Genomic DNA, 15,653 nt, shown 5'->3' with positions numbered 1-15,653 from the left:
AGAGCTTCCCAGCTGTCAGCTGACTGATGAGAGAACCGTGGTGACGTCACCCAGTCTGAGTGAGTGTTGGACGGGCGCTCAGTCACAGCAGACAAGGGTCAAGGCTACAGTCAGACTACATATCTGGAAACACGAGTTATGCACATTTGACCTGTAGTGGGACTACATTTTTGCAGGGAGAACAACAGTTTATCCTTCCACTTTCACCAAATTCTGTGCTAAACTATTGGAAAAAATACAAGTTTTACATTGCTGCACCACTAGGGGAGGACTGGCAAATTAGAGCCAGGGGGGAAGACAAGACTCGAATCAGCAGCCTATTAAGAAAATTTTAAAGGAAAAATCAAATGTAGGTTGCCCAATGAACTAGTAGAAGGTGTACCGATGGGATCGCCCGGGGTGCAGATGGGGAGCATCCTAATCTGAATTCACAGAGAGGATTTGTTTAAATGTTATTTATTGTTAAAAACAAGCCTCCACAATTTTATTTTCATTCTTGTAGTGGAATTATTTTATTGATTGGGTTCAGGGCCGAATGAAGACATTGCAGACGCCTGGATATTAAAAGCACTGGTCCAATTCCAATTACGGATCCCTGGGGTACTCCACTGGTAAGCTCTCCCTCCTGTGGATGCACTCCATTTACTTCAACTCTCTGTTTTCTATCCTGCAATCAAGATCTTATCCATTTAACCATTTTAGAATCTAATCCCAAACTTTTAAATTTGTCTAACAGTCTGTGATGTGGAACAGTGTCACAAGCCTTACTAAACTGTAGAAAAGCTACATCTACAGACTCCCCTTGATCTATTACTTTAATCAACCAATCAAAAAGTCAGTAAGATTTGTTTAATATGATCTCCCCTCAATATATCCATGATGTTTGGGATTATGTAAATTGCTGGATTTGAGATATTCTACAACTCTTTCTTTTAAGTGTTTCCATCAATTTCCCTACTACTGATGTAAGGCTCACTGGTCGGTAGTTGCTTGCCTCTTCCTTGCTTCCACTTTTGTGCAGTGGGACTATATTCACACTTTTCCAGTCCTTTGAAATTACTCCTGTAGCTAGTGACTGGTTGAATAATTCTGTTAATGGTGTTACCAGCATCCATTTAAACTCTTTTAGGATCCTTGGATGTATCCCAGCTGGCCCCATTGATTTATCCACTTTCAGTTTTGAGAGTTTTCCTAGAACCAACTCCTCTGTAAATATACTTGTATCTACCTCATTTTTATGACTATACTTGTATCTTAACTGTGGCCTTTTCCCGTTCTATCTGTAGTGAACACTGAGCAAAAATAATTATTAAGATGATCTGCTATTATCTTTGTCGCCTTCAACAAGACTCTATCTTTAGTCTTATTATTCCTCCTTCTGTTTTTCTCCTTTCATTTATATGCCTAAAAAACGTTTTGCCCCCTTTACCCATTGAGTGGACCATTTTCTCTTCAGCTTGTACCCTTGCATACCTGATTACCTTATTAGACTCCTTCCAACACACAGTGGTCTCAGTGGGCTGGTATACAGTGCAAGTCATACCGGCATTTCTCCTACTTCTTTGATTGTAAAACTATAAAATTCCACACTGCCACTTCTAAACTTCCATCTCAACATTATAGATAGATATATATATAGATAGATAGATAGATATCTGATGAGCAGAGTGTTTATGCCTCTCCACAAATTCTACAGTCTGCTTCAATGGTGATCCAAGTAAACATTAAATTGTTTGTTTTTGCTTTTCAGCTTAACTTAAGCTTTCTTTTGATACCTTACTATAATAAATATATTTTTCTATACAGAAAATTGGCAAATTAGGAAAAAATAATTTTGCAGTGACTTTTGCCATACTTATCTAATGAAATTTACACCTTCCCCAAAGGTTCACCGTAGTATTGAATTAGATCTATATATATGTGTATTTTACTCAAGGTCTGATGCAGGTATCTGGACCAGGAACTTATGTACACATTTTAGTTACATCAGTGGTGGGCACCAGGCGGCCCGCTGTGCCTTCACCTATGGCCACACAGCCGACTACTTGCGATCTTATCAGAAGGGGCAGCCGACTTCCACGTAAGTGACCTCCTCTGTACCGTGCTGTGAGGTGACGCAGCAACCCGGAGGAGGAGGGAGTACACTGTGGATGCTCATCACGTTGCCTATCGCTGAATTACAGTGTGACAGGTTCATCAAGTTCAACCATTTATAAATTCTAATTTGTGGGCCAACATAGCAGCATCTGAAGGGGAGGAAAGTTTGCACCATCTGACCTGGCAAACTTGAAAGAGTTTGAACCTTCTTTTGCAAAACATTTAGTTTTGTAGGGCTGGATGATTTAAATTAGATAAAATGCTGTAGAGAGCTCATTTATAAAGTTGGTGAAATCTAGTCTTATACTACAACTTACGTTCAGGGCGCTGAGAGGGGGGACAGGTACAAAGTACTGGGGCCTGGGCCTTGGCCTGTCTGAGAGTCCTGGCCTGCTTGTGTCATTGGAGGAGCCACAAACTGATGTGGTCACACCCCATTTGGCAGCTATGGAAGGGGCTGTACCGGGGCCTGACATTCCTCTTGGCGGCCTTGCTTACGTCACATAATTCTAATACAATGTCTTTTGCCTTCTCTAGTTGCACTTTTGTGGAATAACTTTAACCAATGTAATTAAAAACTACAAAAACACAAAGTGGCATGTACTAAAGACAGTCCTGCTATTCACATACACTCATGATTAATTTGAGACATAAATCTAACTAGTTTTTTGAGGAGATAAATTGCAAACTGTATCAAGGTAGTACAGCCAATGAGATCTATTTGTATTTTTCAAAAGCATTTGATACTGCCCCACACAACAGGTTGGTATATTAGATGAAAATGCTAGAACTAGGAGGGGAGAATGTCAATAGGTAGATAAATGACAGAATAGAAAACAGTTATAATTGGAACATATTCAGATTGGGTTAGAGTTATTATTGAGGTACCACAGTGGTCTGTATTAGAAGCTGTGCTTATTAATTTTTTTTTTCTTATAATACCTTACAAGATGCCTAGCACAGTGTCCATATTTGTAGACTTATATTCACAGATGATGATAATTTAGAAAAATTGACTAGGAAAATGGCAGCTGAATTTTAACATACATAAATGCATCTATGTTGTGGTAACAGCTATGATGATATTTCAATTTGGATACAATCAGAAAATTCTGTGATGGAAAATAAAAATAAGATTAGTGAATATAAAGTACAGATGTAGGTGATGCAAAAACAATTTTACTGTTGTATGTCACATGTCAGACCACATCTCAGATGTGTAGTTTTGGTGGCCTGTCTGCAAAGACCTAGCAGAAAGGTCCAGCATCAGGTAACCTCATCAATTAAGGGAATGTAAGGGTTACATTACTAAAATGGAGACTAAATACACAACTTGCTTACAGGGTAAAAATCAACTTAATGCTGATCTAATTAGTATGTATTAAATATCCAATGTCAGCACAAAGATCTATCTAATGAGCTTTTCATACATATGACTGTGCAACTGACAAAAAACCATCCACCTTGACTGGAGAAAGATATTTTCACCTTAAGCATAGAAATCACTTCTTCACTTTAAGGGCTGCTACAAAGTCCTAGAATAAAACATTTTTTGTAAGGCTTCTGTTCTGAGGATGGTATTACTAACAGTATCTGCCGCTCGGTGTTTGATAAATGGCCTCCCCCAACTGCATAATCTCCTGCTGTAACTAATATATATCAGCAAACTACAAATAAGACTTTTCACCAACAAAAACACAATTTGTCACCAGCAAACTGGCTTTTGCCCCCAAGTTCTATACCCATCACCTTTTATACAGGGACCATTGCTGTGTAATTGTCCACCAGGCTAAAATTTGCCAGATTCCCCTGCATGGTTTGTAGAATCACCATCGGAAGAATTGTTAACATTTGAGTTGGAATGAGAAAAAAAAAATATATATATATAAGAACTGAGTCCATGTACAAATATAGCAAAATTTTGATGCTGCCCAACATCATTTGGCCCCACCACCATGGTGCAATGCAGCAATCATGTCATTGCACTGCAGAGGTGGAGGTGGAGCCAAAGTGACTCCTGTGTCCAGCCCACCTTTATACGATTATGTATTTTATGGATTTCCTGGGACCCACACTACTGGCGCAATCTAGGAGGCCTGGCGCCTTATGAACTGTTTTAAAGGACACTATATGGCTTGCCAGGAATCTCCTCATTTTGCAAAGGGAGATGACCATCCAGGACTGTCGCAGTCTGATCCACAGCCTGCTAGGAGACGATCACACCAGTGACAGTCCTGAGGAAGATTGATTTTTCTTCTCCCTATCCACAAGCAAATATGGACATTTAGCACTGTACCAGTTTACTCACCTTTTATGCCAAATCTGTTTTGTCTACCCTATATGTCCATTCTATATGCAATAATTTGGATACACCGCATACACATCCCTCAAGCTCAGATGAATGCTGCCACCTGTCCACCAGAGGCAAGGATGCTTACAAGATTCAGGCTTCCAAAATTTGTGTGAACAAGGAAGTCCCATATTCACCTTCATTGACCATTGTAACGCACACCTGGCTTTTATTGACAATTGCATTTCTGCTTATGAAATATATGTACCCTTGCCTGTGTGGTTTATTGACAACCTACAACTCTGCTTATAGACTTGTTTACATTCCTCCCAGTGTGGAATCTATTTAATAGTTCGCAATTTTCAGAGCTCCTAAAGTCCGCATAGAGCCGAGACAGACGACTAACATTATGCCTCATTGACTCAGAATTACTACTACATTGAGGACCAGAGTCCCGTTTGCAGGCTATATGTTGCATTTATGTTTCTGTTAATGTTCTGGCCAGAATCATTGTTCTGCCTAAATCATCAAGATAGATATTTGCTTATACATCAGCCTACCAATCACATTACACTTCTAGCCACCTCTCTAGCGCCAAGAAATCTTTAGAATTTTATAGGGATAGGGTCAACTATACCCCCTTTTCTCTGGCGGCTTTTTTTTTATCACAGGGAGCGCAGTTAACAACCCCATCTGCTAACTGTACTCATTGTGTTGCTTTTATTGCTTATTAATGGCTACAGACTTTAGGCCTATTTGTGTAAAGCCATAATTGTCAGCTTAGGTGTAAAGAACCTATACAGGTGTATTTGCCAATAAAACATTGTCATTTATATTTCTAGTGCCAAATTAAACCCATAATAGTACAGATTGTGTATTATTGGATGTTCATGTCCCAAAATAGGAGACCAAACATAAACCTTAACCTAAACAGAGGTCAGCTTGCCTTACCAGGCTCCTTCAGCACCTCATTTTTGCAGATTAAGAGACATTACCGAGAGCAATAAATAGTTCTACTCAGCTATTTGACAGCAAATTACAGGTGGCCAAGAACTAAAGATATTAATTGGTTTTTGAAGAGCAGCTGCATGTACACAAAGCTTCATCACCACAAACAGTTATTGCAAATATATTTATTAGTGATACAAAAGTGCACAACATAACAGTGTGGTGGACTACACATAATGATTTAATTGGGCAGAATATGTGAGTAGGCCACCCAACATGCAAAAGGTTCTAGGTTACACAGATTATATGTGGTACCTCAAATAATCTACTACTGTCCCTGATTAGAAGCACATGAAGATATGCAAGATTTAGGGTAATTCTACATCAAACACCTGCCAGTTCAAGATGGGGATTGCCCACTCTAGTGAATTTAAGTGCAAAGTGACTACTCAAGTTGAATTCAATCCTTGTTGGCAGAGTCTGCCACATCAGCTTCTTGCTCTGCATGCGGGCAGCCATCCAACTGTGGGTAAAAGGGACCTACCAGCCAGTTTAGCGGTGTGTTGTTAACCAAGTAGTCCATCACATCATCCATAGAATTCTTCATTTTTGTGAACTGCTCCCTGCTAGTGAATAAGAGGCCATCAGACATTTCTCTGAAGGAGGAGGCAGAGCGGAAGTTCTGATAGATATCTGCAGCCATGGCACTGACGCTTTGAGCTTTGTCCTGAATGTTTTGTGGGAGGCCTTGAACACCGGTAACCAGGGAAATACATGTGGTTTGCAAACGTTGCGTCAGATTCCGGGCAATAGTCAATGTGCGCGATTCAATTTGCTGTGAAACAGAAGTTAAATGTTACAGCTGCAGAAGAGCCAACTATCCAATGCATAGCAGACATAGGGGAGGGGGTTGGAAGGATGCTTAGCAATAAGACACTGGAAGTGAGCAGACTGACACCATGTACTATGTGACAGACCACCACTGATTTTCCTGTGCACTTGTATGGGGTGCAGAGGAAAAAAAAAAAAGTGACGTTACATAGTCACAGAACACCTTTACAACCGGTTGAAGCACATTACAGGAAATGTTTCCCCTAGGTCTTACAAAATACTCCAATTATAGGAGGTTACCTCAACACTCTCATTCTCCCCATCAGTGTGCTGTCCTGTGGTTTTAGTCCATTCCACCCATGTGTTGTATAACCTGTCCTGTGCATCATGGATTTTCTGATTGGCATCATTCATGTTCTTCCTTGCAAATTCAATCTAAGAGAAGATAAAAACCTTATGAGTTCCTTCTCTCAATTTGTTGAAATCAGTAGTATAGGCATTGACTCCTTGAAGGTCTAAAAAAAATAAAATATATATATATCTATAAGATAAAAGATTGTCCAAGTGGCATAGAGTGTAACATTACATGCAAGGACTTTATGGGACAGGCTCATTTTGTATATGTAGGACAGCAAGACTGAACACATGGCTAAAGCAACTAACCACATCAACAGTTTTCTGTAGCTGAGAAATGGCTTCTTGGCCTCTGCATTTGGCATCCTTCATTCGTGTCAAGGCTTGTTGATAAGCACGTTTACGGGCCTTTGTGGAGAGAGATCCCAAGCGAACATAGTAGTTTGGCTTTCCTGTTGCCAATTCAAACCCCTCAGTTTTCATGGCTTCCTTGGCTGAAAGACAAATTAATCCTAAACAATCTTATATTGGCATATCTGGCCACCCATTTAAACTTCTACTTGAAACAGTAGACTCAAAACTGGGTCATCAATGGTACTGCAAAAACAGTATAATTGAACTACATTTTGTTGTCCGATAGGACACTTGTTTACTTATTGTCAGTCAATGTATGCAAGCCTCAGACAGTACAAGAGGGGCCAATTATTTAACAGGTCAGCTTACCTAACTCTTCATCAGTTGGTGGCAGGTATTGTTCCAAGAGGGTCTCAGACTTCGTCAGTGCAGTGTCAACACTACTGCTCACCATCTGTACTACACCGCTCCCAAGGACAATGTTAATGCTGCCATTCACAACAGCCTTTGTCATTTCTACACTGTCCTGCACAGCTCCCTTAGTTTTACCAACTACTCCCGAGATACCATGCATCACAACATCCTTGGCACCAAGAACTGCCTCAGAGGCATTAGAGACAACCTAGGGAAGGGAACAGAGTTTATTAAGGAATTTATTCCCAGGTTCATGCAACACATACATGTACTTTACTGCAAAAATGTAAATGTTGTCTTTATAATATTCTCTAGTATCATTGGCCTTCTCACCTGATATACAACTGGTATAATATTAAATATTGAGATCATATGTTAAGCCAAGATGCCAAAAATAGTTTTTAAATAGTTACCTTGTCAGTAGGCTGATAAAGAATGGGCAGCTTGACCTCAATCTTATCCAGTCCAATACATGCAATGTTGTTAGCCAGAGCAACTAAATATAGGAAGGGGGGGGGGGGGGGGGGGAAGGAAAAAAAAAGTCAGTCTTCTTGCAGTGCAATAGTGCACAAGTTTCAACAGTAAGCATCAAGCAAGCATCCAAGCTAGAAGACATTTAACCTACTCCCTATGCTAGTTGCTAGGACAACATGATTTGGCTGGTCTCTGCACAGAGCAAGCACAAGACATTGACATAAACATGCCAGCATACATTAAACATAATTCAGGATATCACTACTATACTATTTTGTTACACCTACTACAGTGTTATGCATATTAGGATTTAAAATTTAATAAATAGCACTGGAGATAAAGTTAGAGCTAGAATATTTTGTATGTCCCATTAAACAGAACACCAAGTTGTTAAATACTGAAAGGACAAGTTGTAAATTGTATAAGTGCTGAGAAAAATCTAGTTTCAGACATAGAACTGATCAATATTGAAAGCCAGTTCCTAGGAATAGAGCAATATAGTTCAAAGTGAAACAAAGACATACTCTGCGGCTCCAGTCTCTGTATGATCGGCATGGCACTAGTCACAGCCACTGAGGTGATGGCCTTCACACTCTTCTCCGCCACATCACACACAGATTTCAAGTAGGGATGGTTATCTTTGGTGTTGATATAGGCAGAAGACACCATATCATATGTTGAGCTCACCAATGGGAGGTTAATCAACCTTACCACCACATTCTAGGAGAGAAACAACCACAGTTAAAATCTCTGCAGATTTAAGACCTATCCAAGCATGGTTCTTAGCTTTACACACCAGAATGTTACATCTTGAAGACCCATAGTCAGTTATATATGTATTTTTTAAAACTACCATTTGCCATACTTACTAAATGACTTTAGTTGGGGCCAATAGGAGGATTTAGGATAAATAGGTGGTCATTAAATACTGAAAGCAAAGGTTCAAGTGCTAAATGCCAGTTTTAGACACTCACTTTTGATTGTTATATAGGTGGGGTGAGTTTGAGCTGTACATAGAGTATCTCCCATATAGTAAACAAGTTAGTAGCAACAATACCAATAGGCTAGTTATGGAGTGCAGGAAACGTTACATATGCAAGCTCTAGTCTTTCAGAGAAGACCTTCACGATTATTTCAGGTCAAGTTAACAGTAGGAGCTAAAAAACCGTATTACTCCCAAGACGACACAAACATAGAATATGGATTACGTTAAACACTACAAGAAATCACATAATAAGGATTACATTAACCCACCGTACAGTAACTAGACTTCTCACCCCGGACATGAAATGCACACAAATAAGACACTGGAAGAAATGTGTGTGACGAGGATTGGAAGTGAACACACACACACACACACACACAAATTCCACTACAATGTAACTACAGACAAACATTTATATCACGGTCCTCTGGCTTTATCAGCGGTAAGTATAATATTCTAGTTACCTGTTGCTGCTGCTCTACGGTCTCAGCCATATTGAGAATGAAAATCCTGGAAAACGTAAATTACACAAATTTAAAACAAAGTGAAAGCCGCTAACCCACACCGACTACATGATAACTCCATAAGTACCACAATCATCCCCTCACCTTACCGCAACTCTACCCGACCACTGCCACAGAATTATACCACCTACCAGAGAACTCGCGTATTTATAGGCGGCGTGGCCCCGCCCACCTCTCACGAGCCTGTCAGCTAGAGCTTCCCAGCTGTCAGCTGACTGATGAGGCAGCCGTGGTGACGTCACCCAGTCTGAGTGAATGTTGGACGGGCGCTCAGTCACAGCAGACAAGGGTCAAGGCTACAGTCAGACTACATATCTGGTAACACGAGTTATGCACATTTCACGTGTAGTGGGAATACATTTTTGCAGGGAGAACAACAGTTTATCCTTCCACTTCCCCCAATTTCTGTGCTAAACTATTGTTGGAAAACATACATGTTTTACATTCAGGGCCGGACTGGGACTAAAAATCAGCCCTGGCATTTAAAGCACACAGGCCCACGTGTTGTGGGCTCCATGCACTATATTGTTGCACACTGATGCTGGCGCAGTACAACATGATGTAGTATGAGTGTGTGTGTGTGGGGGGTGGGGGGGTATTTATTTCTCCTAATGACCCTCAACATTACATTATTAGCACCCCAATTACATCAATAAACACCATGACAATACATTATTAGTACCCAAATTACAGCAATAAATAACCCCCCACACACACTCATACTACATCAATCACCCCCACATTACAGCAACCGGCATCACCCCCCACATTACAGCATCCAGCATCACCCCCACATTACAGCAACCGGCATCACCCCCCACATTACAGCATCCAGCATCACCCCCCACATTACAGCGTCCAGCATGACCGCCCACATTACAGCATCCAGCATCACCCCCCACATTACAGCAACCGGCATCACCCCCCACATTACAGCAACCGGCATCACCCCCCACATTACAGCGTCCAGCGTCACCCCCCACATTATAGCAATACACTCTCCTACTTATTAGCAATACTAAGCACCAAACACACTACAACATTGCCACCAGCACGCCACCCCATACTACAGCAATACCACCAATTATACAGACGCCACTGTAGGAAACAATGTTTTGCTTTTTTCAAATCTCCCACAAAATAGCAACAACGAACAGAGTACTTACACACACATATAGGTAACAGGTTCCCTATTCCCTTAATTAAATAGTAATGGCAGAATTTTCATGAATCATTCCACATGAAATAAAACTAACATATATCTAAAAAAAAACATAACTATTGAATGATCAGTTAAACCCACACGGCCGCATTAAAAGTATTTCCATCTACAGCAAAATGTCTCAGAAAAATATTTTTGTTTTACTACAGTAATTGGATATGCGTCTTTTCTATTCATTTTAAATAACACAGTATATAAATTAAGGGGGATAGAGGAGGTGGGTGAGAAATAATTGGATGTGATCCATCAGTTTGATTAGATAGGAAACATCTAGATTATTTACATGGAGGCGTCTACCGCCTTGACTCATAAGCAGGGCTGACAAGAGGAATTTTGGGCCCCGATACAGCAACTTCTTTGGGCTCCCGTCATATTCAACAATGAAAGACTTGCCTTTGGCAGAAGTTCATATGATGCCACACCGTAGTGTGCCCAGTTCATATTATGCCACATCGTAGTGCCCCACGGTCATATTATGCCACATAGTAGTACCCTCAATACATATTCGGTCATGCAAAAGTGCCCACAAATCATATTATGGCATAGTAGTGCCCCCAAATCATTAGTAAAGCTCAGATAAAAACTCATTCACAAATAAAAATTGGTACAGCATATCAGATACTGAGTGTGAGTCTCCCAAGAGCAGCTTAATACATCATTTACAATGCAAACAAAAATAGATATATTGACACAATTACAGATAAAATTTATGACAAGCAATGTCTTTTCCTCTTAATTAAAAATCTCTGTACAGATAAATATGCAAAAAACTTTACAGCGCAATAATGAGCAATACATAGTGTTAAACATTATTGGATACGCTGTAGTGTCCCCAGTTCAAGAAAGGATGGTTAAAAACATATTGCACACGAGAAAATATATGAACTTACCTGATTATGGCATCCTGTGTTCTGTTCCTAGAGGGCCCCCTTCCCCTTTGGCTCTCTCACCCCCTCTCCCAGCACCCCCTGGCTCTCACCCCCTTTCCCAGCACCCCCTTTGGCTCTCTCACCTCCTTTCCCAGCACCCCCTTCGGCTCTCTCATCCCCTTTCCCAGCACTTCCTTCCGCTCTCTCACCCCCTCTCCTAGCACCCCCTGGCTCTCACCCCCTTTGGCTCTCTCACCTCCTTTCCCAGCACCCCCTTCGGCTCTCTCACCCCCTCTCCCAGCACCCCCTGGCTCTCATCCCCTTTCCCAGCACCCCCTTCGGCTCTCTCACCCCCTCTCCCAGCACCATCTTCGGCTCTCTCACCCCCTTTCCCAGCACCCCCTTCCGCTCTCTCACCCCCTTTCCCAGCACCCCCTTCCGCTCTCTCACCCCCTTTCCCAGCACCCCCTTCCGCTCTCTCACCCCCTTTCCCAGCACCCCCTTCCGCTCTCTCACCCCCTTTCCCAGCACCCCCTTTGGCTCTCGCACCCCCTGGCTCTCACCCCCTTTCCCAGCACCCCCTTCGGCTCTCACCTCCTTTCCCAGCACCCCCTTCGGCTCTCACACCCCCTCTCCCAGCATCCCCTGGCTCTCATCCCCTTTCCCAGCACCCCCTTCGGCTCTCTCACCCCCTCTCCCAGCACCCCCTGGCTCTCACCCACTCTCCTAGCACCCCTTGGCTCTCACCCCCTTTCCCAGCACCCCCTGGCTCTCACCCCCGCGACCCCCCCCCCCCCCCGAAAATCGCGGCAACCCCGCGACCACCCCCCGAAAATCGCGGGCACCCCCCGAAAATTGTGGCACCCCCGCGACCCCCCCCCCCTCCGAAAATCGCGGGCACCCCCCGAAAATCGCGGCACCCCCCCCTCTTCAGTAAAAAAAAAAAGCAAATTAGAAAAAAAACCAGGAAACTCACCAGTGTAACTGGCTGCACAGCATAACGGGGAAGGGAGCTGGGGAGCGCGCAGCAGAGGTGGCTGGTTCCTGGAACCACCAGCCACCAAGAAGACAGGGGGAGTTGGGCCGGCCCATATAGCCATCGGCCCTTCTGGCATTTGCCAGAAGTGCCAGATGGCCAGTCCGGCCCTGTTTACATTGCTGCACCAGCAGGGGAGGACTGGCAAATTTTAGCCAGGGGGAAGGCAAAACCCGAATCAGCAGCCTATTAGGAAGGCAAGACTCGAATCAGCAGCCTATTAGGAGGAAGGCAAGACCCGAATCATTAGCCTATTAGCAGGGCCTGATTAAGAGTTTTGGCCGCCCTAGGCTAATACGGCCACCCTAGGCTAATACGGCCACAGTGCCCCCCCCCCCCCTCCTTCGAATATATAGGTATATAGGAACACTCCTGAATATGAATTTTCAGGTGTATTCTCCAGCATTCAAATTTAGACAGATTGTGCCATTGTCTCTTACCTGTTCTTGCTCTTCTCTCTTGCAACTTTGTTATTCTCTCGCTGGCTTCTGGAAAGTTGGTATCCTGTTTTGAAAATGCAAAAATGTATTAAAATGCAAAATGTTAACAAACCCTGAATGATTAGGCCCTTTAGTTAAAACAAAACACTCCATTATGGCCAGCTAGAAGTACCCCATTGGACAGGCATATATAAGCAATATCTGAATATTTGTTGTCAATCAAATACAAACCTCTACCAGCCCCATCTCATTAATATTTAGTATTCTAGTGATTGCTGAGACCACCCATGTGACCACCACACAATCATGAGATTCTGCCCCCCAAAGCTGCTCTATTTTTTAAATACCCCCTGCCAGTGTCGGACTGGGGCATGAAGGGCCCACCAGGGGAATGTAACGGTAGGGGCCCAAAAAAAGGTGTGTGTGTGACACAGTGCACTGCTGAGGGGGCGTGGCCAGACACCTGAAAAATCACATATTATACTTTTATGCATAATAATTTGCCCAGGTATCATCATGTTGCATCTTGCCACTTCTGAGTTCTCTATCCTCTGAGAGTGTGTATGTTATCCTATTCTAAGAATCTATTTGTGTGGCCAGTAAATACAGTATTGAGCTCTTGATAAAGTACATCTTAGTGGTTATATATGTGGCCAGCCCTTCGTACCTAAAGACATGTCTCTTTTCCTCCCACACTCTAAAAACATAATAGTAGGTTAATTGGCTGCTATCAAAATTGACCCGTGTGTGTGTGTGTATGTGTGTGTTTTAAGGAGTTTAGACTGCAAGCTCCAATGGGGCAGGGACTAATGTGAGTGAGTTCTCTGTACAGCTCTGTGGACCACTGGTCTAATATGTTTAAAGATAGTGTTGCACGTATACATATATTGCCCCTCTTGTATCTTCCACATTGCCCCCTTACATCTCTCACATTGTTGTTCCCCCTCCATAGCTTGGGGTGAGTCAGCGTTGCCTCCTAGTGGCAGCGCTTAGCCTTCTACAGGCGCTAGACCACCCTCTATCCCTATGCTGTGCTCTCCTACCTGTTTTTGCATCTGCTGCTGGTTTCTTCGAATCAGCTGCTGCTTGGCCAGATCCAGAAGTGTTGGTGTCCTGTTTGGAAAAGAGATAGCTATTATTCAACTCCTAGAAAGTAGAGCAATAATAATCAACATTTATTTATATAGTGCCAGCAAATTCCGTAGCACTTTACAATTGGGAACAAACACAGTAATAAAACGATACAGGGTAATACAGACAGAGGTAAGAAGGCTCTGCCCGCTATGACTATACACTAGACCAACCTAACCCCGACCAGCTCAACATTAAATTAATAGCACTCACGTTTAATAATTAAGCGCCTTTCACCCCAAAATTAAATAGTGTTTACATTTATGAATGTAAACACCTCCTTCCTACAAACCAGTCCCAACATTAAAATCATTCACTTCTAATATGTGCATATACTGCCCCCCCCCCAAGCCCCAACATTAAATTAATAGGATTCCATTTAATATGTAGACCTCCTACACACACACCAGCCCTGAAATTATTAGCATAAATAAAAAGACTACTTCTCCCAAACAGTCTCATATTTTTTACAGACTGGGCACAATGAAAATATCAACCCCCCTATTTTTTTTTTTATATCTTGGGCGCCAGAACAGTTTCATCAACCTCATACTCTATATTTTTTTTATAGATTTGCCTACAGTATATCAAGTTTAAAAAAAAAATAATTATAAACTGGGAGCCAGAATAGTCATCTAACCATCCCATAGATTTTATAGATTTGGTAGCTGGATTTTTAAGACAACCTCACCCCCCTTGATGGGATTTTGATGAATTTATGCATTTTTATGCTCTAAAGAGAAAACTACATATATGAAAACTATAGTTTACTTACAGTCTCTGCTTTTTCTTCTTCTTCTCTCTCTGCTGACACTGCCTGAGCTGAAAATCAGTCGCACCGCTGTCTCTGCAGCGCTGTCAGGTGACTCCCAGAGAGAGTGGATCCGATAACCTCCCCTTGAACAGGAACAGGAATCACGGGGTCTGTAGGAGCTGCATGTGATCTGAGCTCCGATTGGAAGGAGCTCATCACATGATGTTAGTGAGTGCTGGGGCTGTGCTGACTGTGCATGCACCGCCCCAGCTGTATCGTCGGCAGTGATAGTCATTGGCTTGGGGGACCTGGGTAGCAGTCCCTCCCCACTACATTAAGGAGCAGAGCATTTAGGTGTTGGGGCCCACCGGTCATTTTTCGGTACTCCGGTGGGCCAGTCGACACTGCCCCCTGCAGCCATTTTCCTTAACCACAACCCCCCCCCCACAGCCATTTTCCTTAACCCCTGCTGCAGCCATTTTCTTTACCTCCCACCCTGCATCCATCGCCCTTGCAGCTATTTTCTTTACCTCCACTCTGTAGCTATCCCCCCCGTCACATCAAAACTCCCCCAGTCACATGTATCAGCCCCCTCCTCTACCCTCCTTCATACATATCAACCTCTCTCCCTCCCTATAGATTTTCATGGCAGCCCCCCTCCCACCCTATAGATTTGTATGACAGTCCCCCTCTCCCTCCCTATACATATGCATGACAGTCCCCCCTCTCCCTCCTATAGATATGCAGGGTAGTTCCCCTCCTCCCTATAGATATGCAGTGTAGTTCCCCCCCTCCCTATAGATATGCAGGGTAGTTCCCCCCCTCCCTATAGATATTCAGGGTAGTTCCCCCCCTCCTATAGATATGCAGGGTAGTTCCCCCCCCTTCCTATAGATATGCAGGGCAGTTCCCCCCCTCCCTATAGATATA

At 42.9% G+C, this 15,653-nt stretch overlaps 2 protein-coding genes across 3 annotated transcripts in view; both read right to left on the bottom strand.

Moving 5' to 3' along the window:
- Positions 1-15,653, bottom strand: part of LOC142153276 (perilipin-2-like) — a 63,679-nt gene that overhangs the window by 13,060 nt on the left and 34,966 nt on the right. The window lies entirely within an intron of this gene.
- On the bottom strand, positions 5,506-9,391 carry LOC142153308 (perilipin-2-like). Of its 2 annotated transcripts, none has more exons than XM_075210802.1 (7): positions 9,212-9,391; positions 8,287-8,482; positions 7,702-7,784; positions 7,244-7,496; positions 6,812-7,014; positions 6,467-6,544; positions 5,506-6,170 (listed from the first exon to the last, which is right to left on the bottom strand). In XM_075210802.1, the coding sequence occupies exons 1-7, from the start codon at positions 9,239-9,241 to the stop codon at positions 5,796-5,798; spliced, it is 1,218 nt and encodes a 405-aa protein (XP_075066903.1). In that variant the 5' UTR covers positions 9,242-9,391; the 3' UTR covers positions 5,506-5,795. The 2 variants fall into 2 exon arrangements, with proteins under 2 accessions (XP_075066903.1, XP_075066896.1); XM_075210795.1 differs by having other exon boundaries at positions 6,467-6,601; positions 6,830-7,014; positions 9,212-9,383.

Source organism: Mixophyes fleayi, chromosome 1 (assembly GCF_038048845.1).
Source record: "Mixophyes fleayi isolate aMixFle1 chromosome 1, aMixFle1.hap1, whole genome shotgun sequence".
Taxonomy (NCBI): domain Eukaryota; kingdom Metazoa; phylum Chordata; class Amphibia; order Anura; family Limnodynastidae; genus Mixophyes; species Mixophyes fleayi.
Note: the sequence above shows the minus strand (reverse complement) of the source record. Positions and strands in the feature narration are given on the sequence as shown.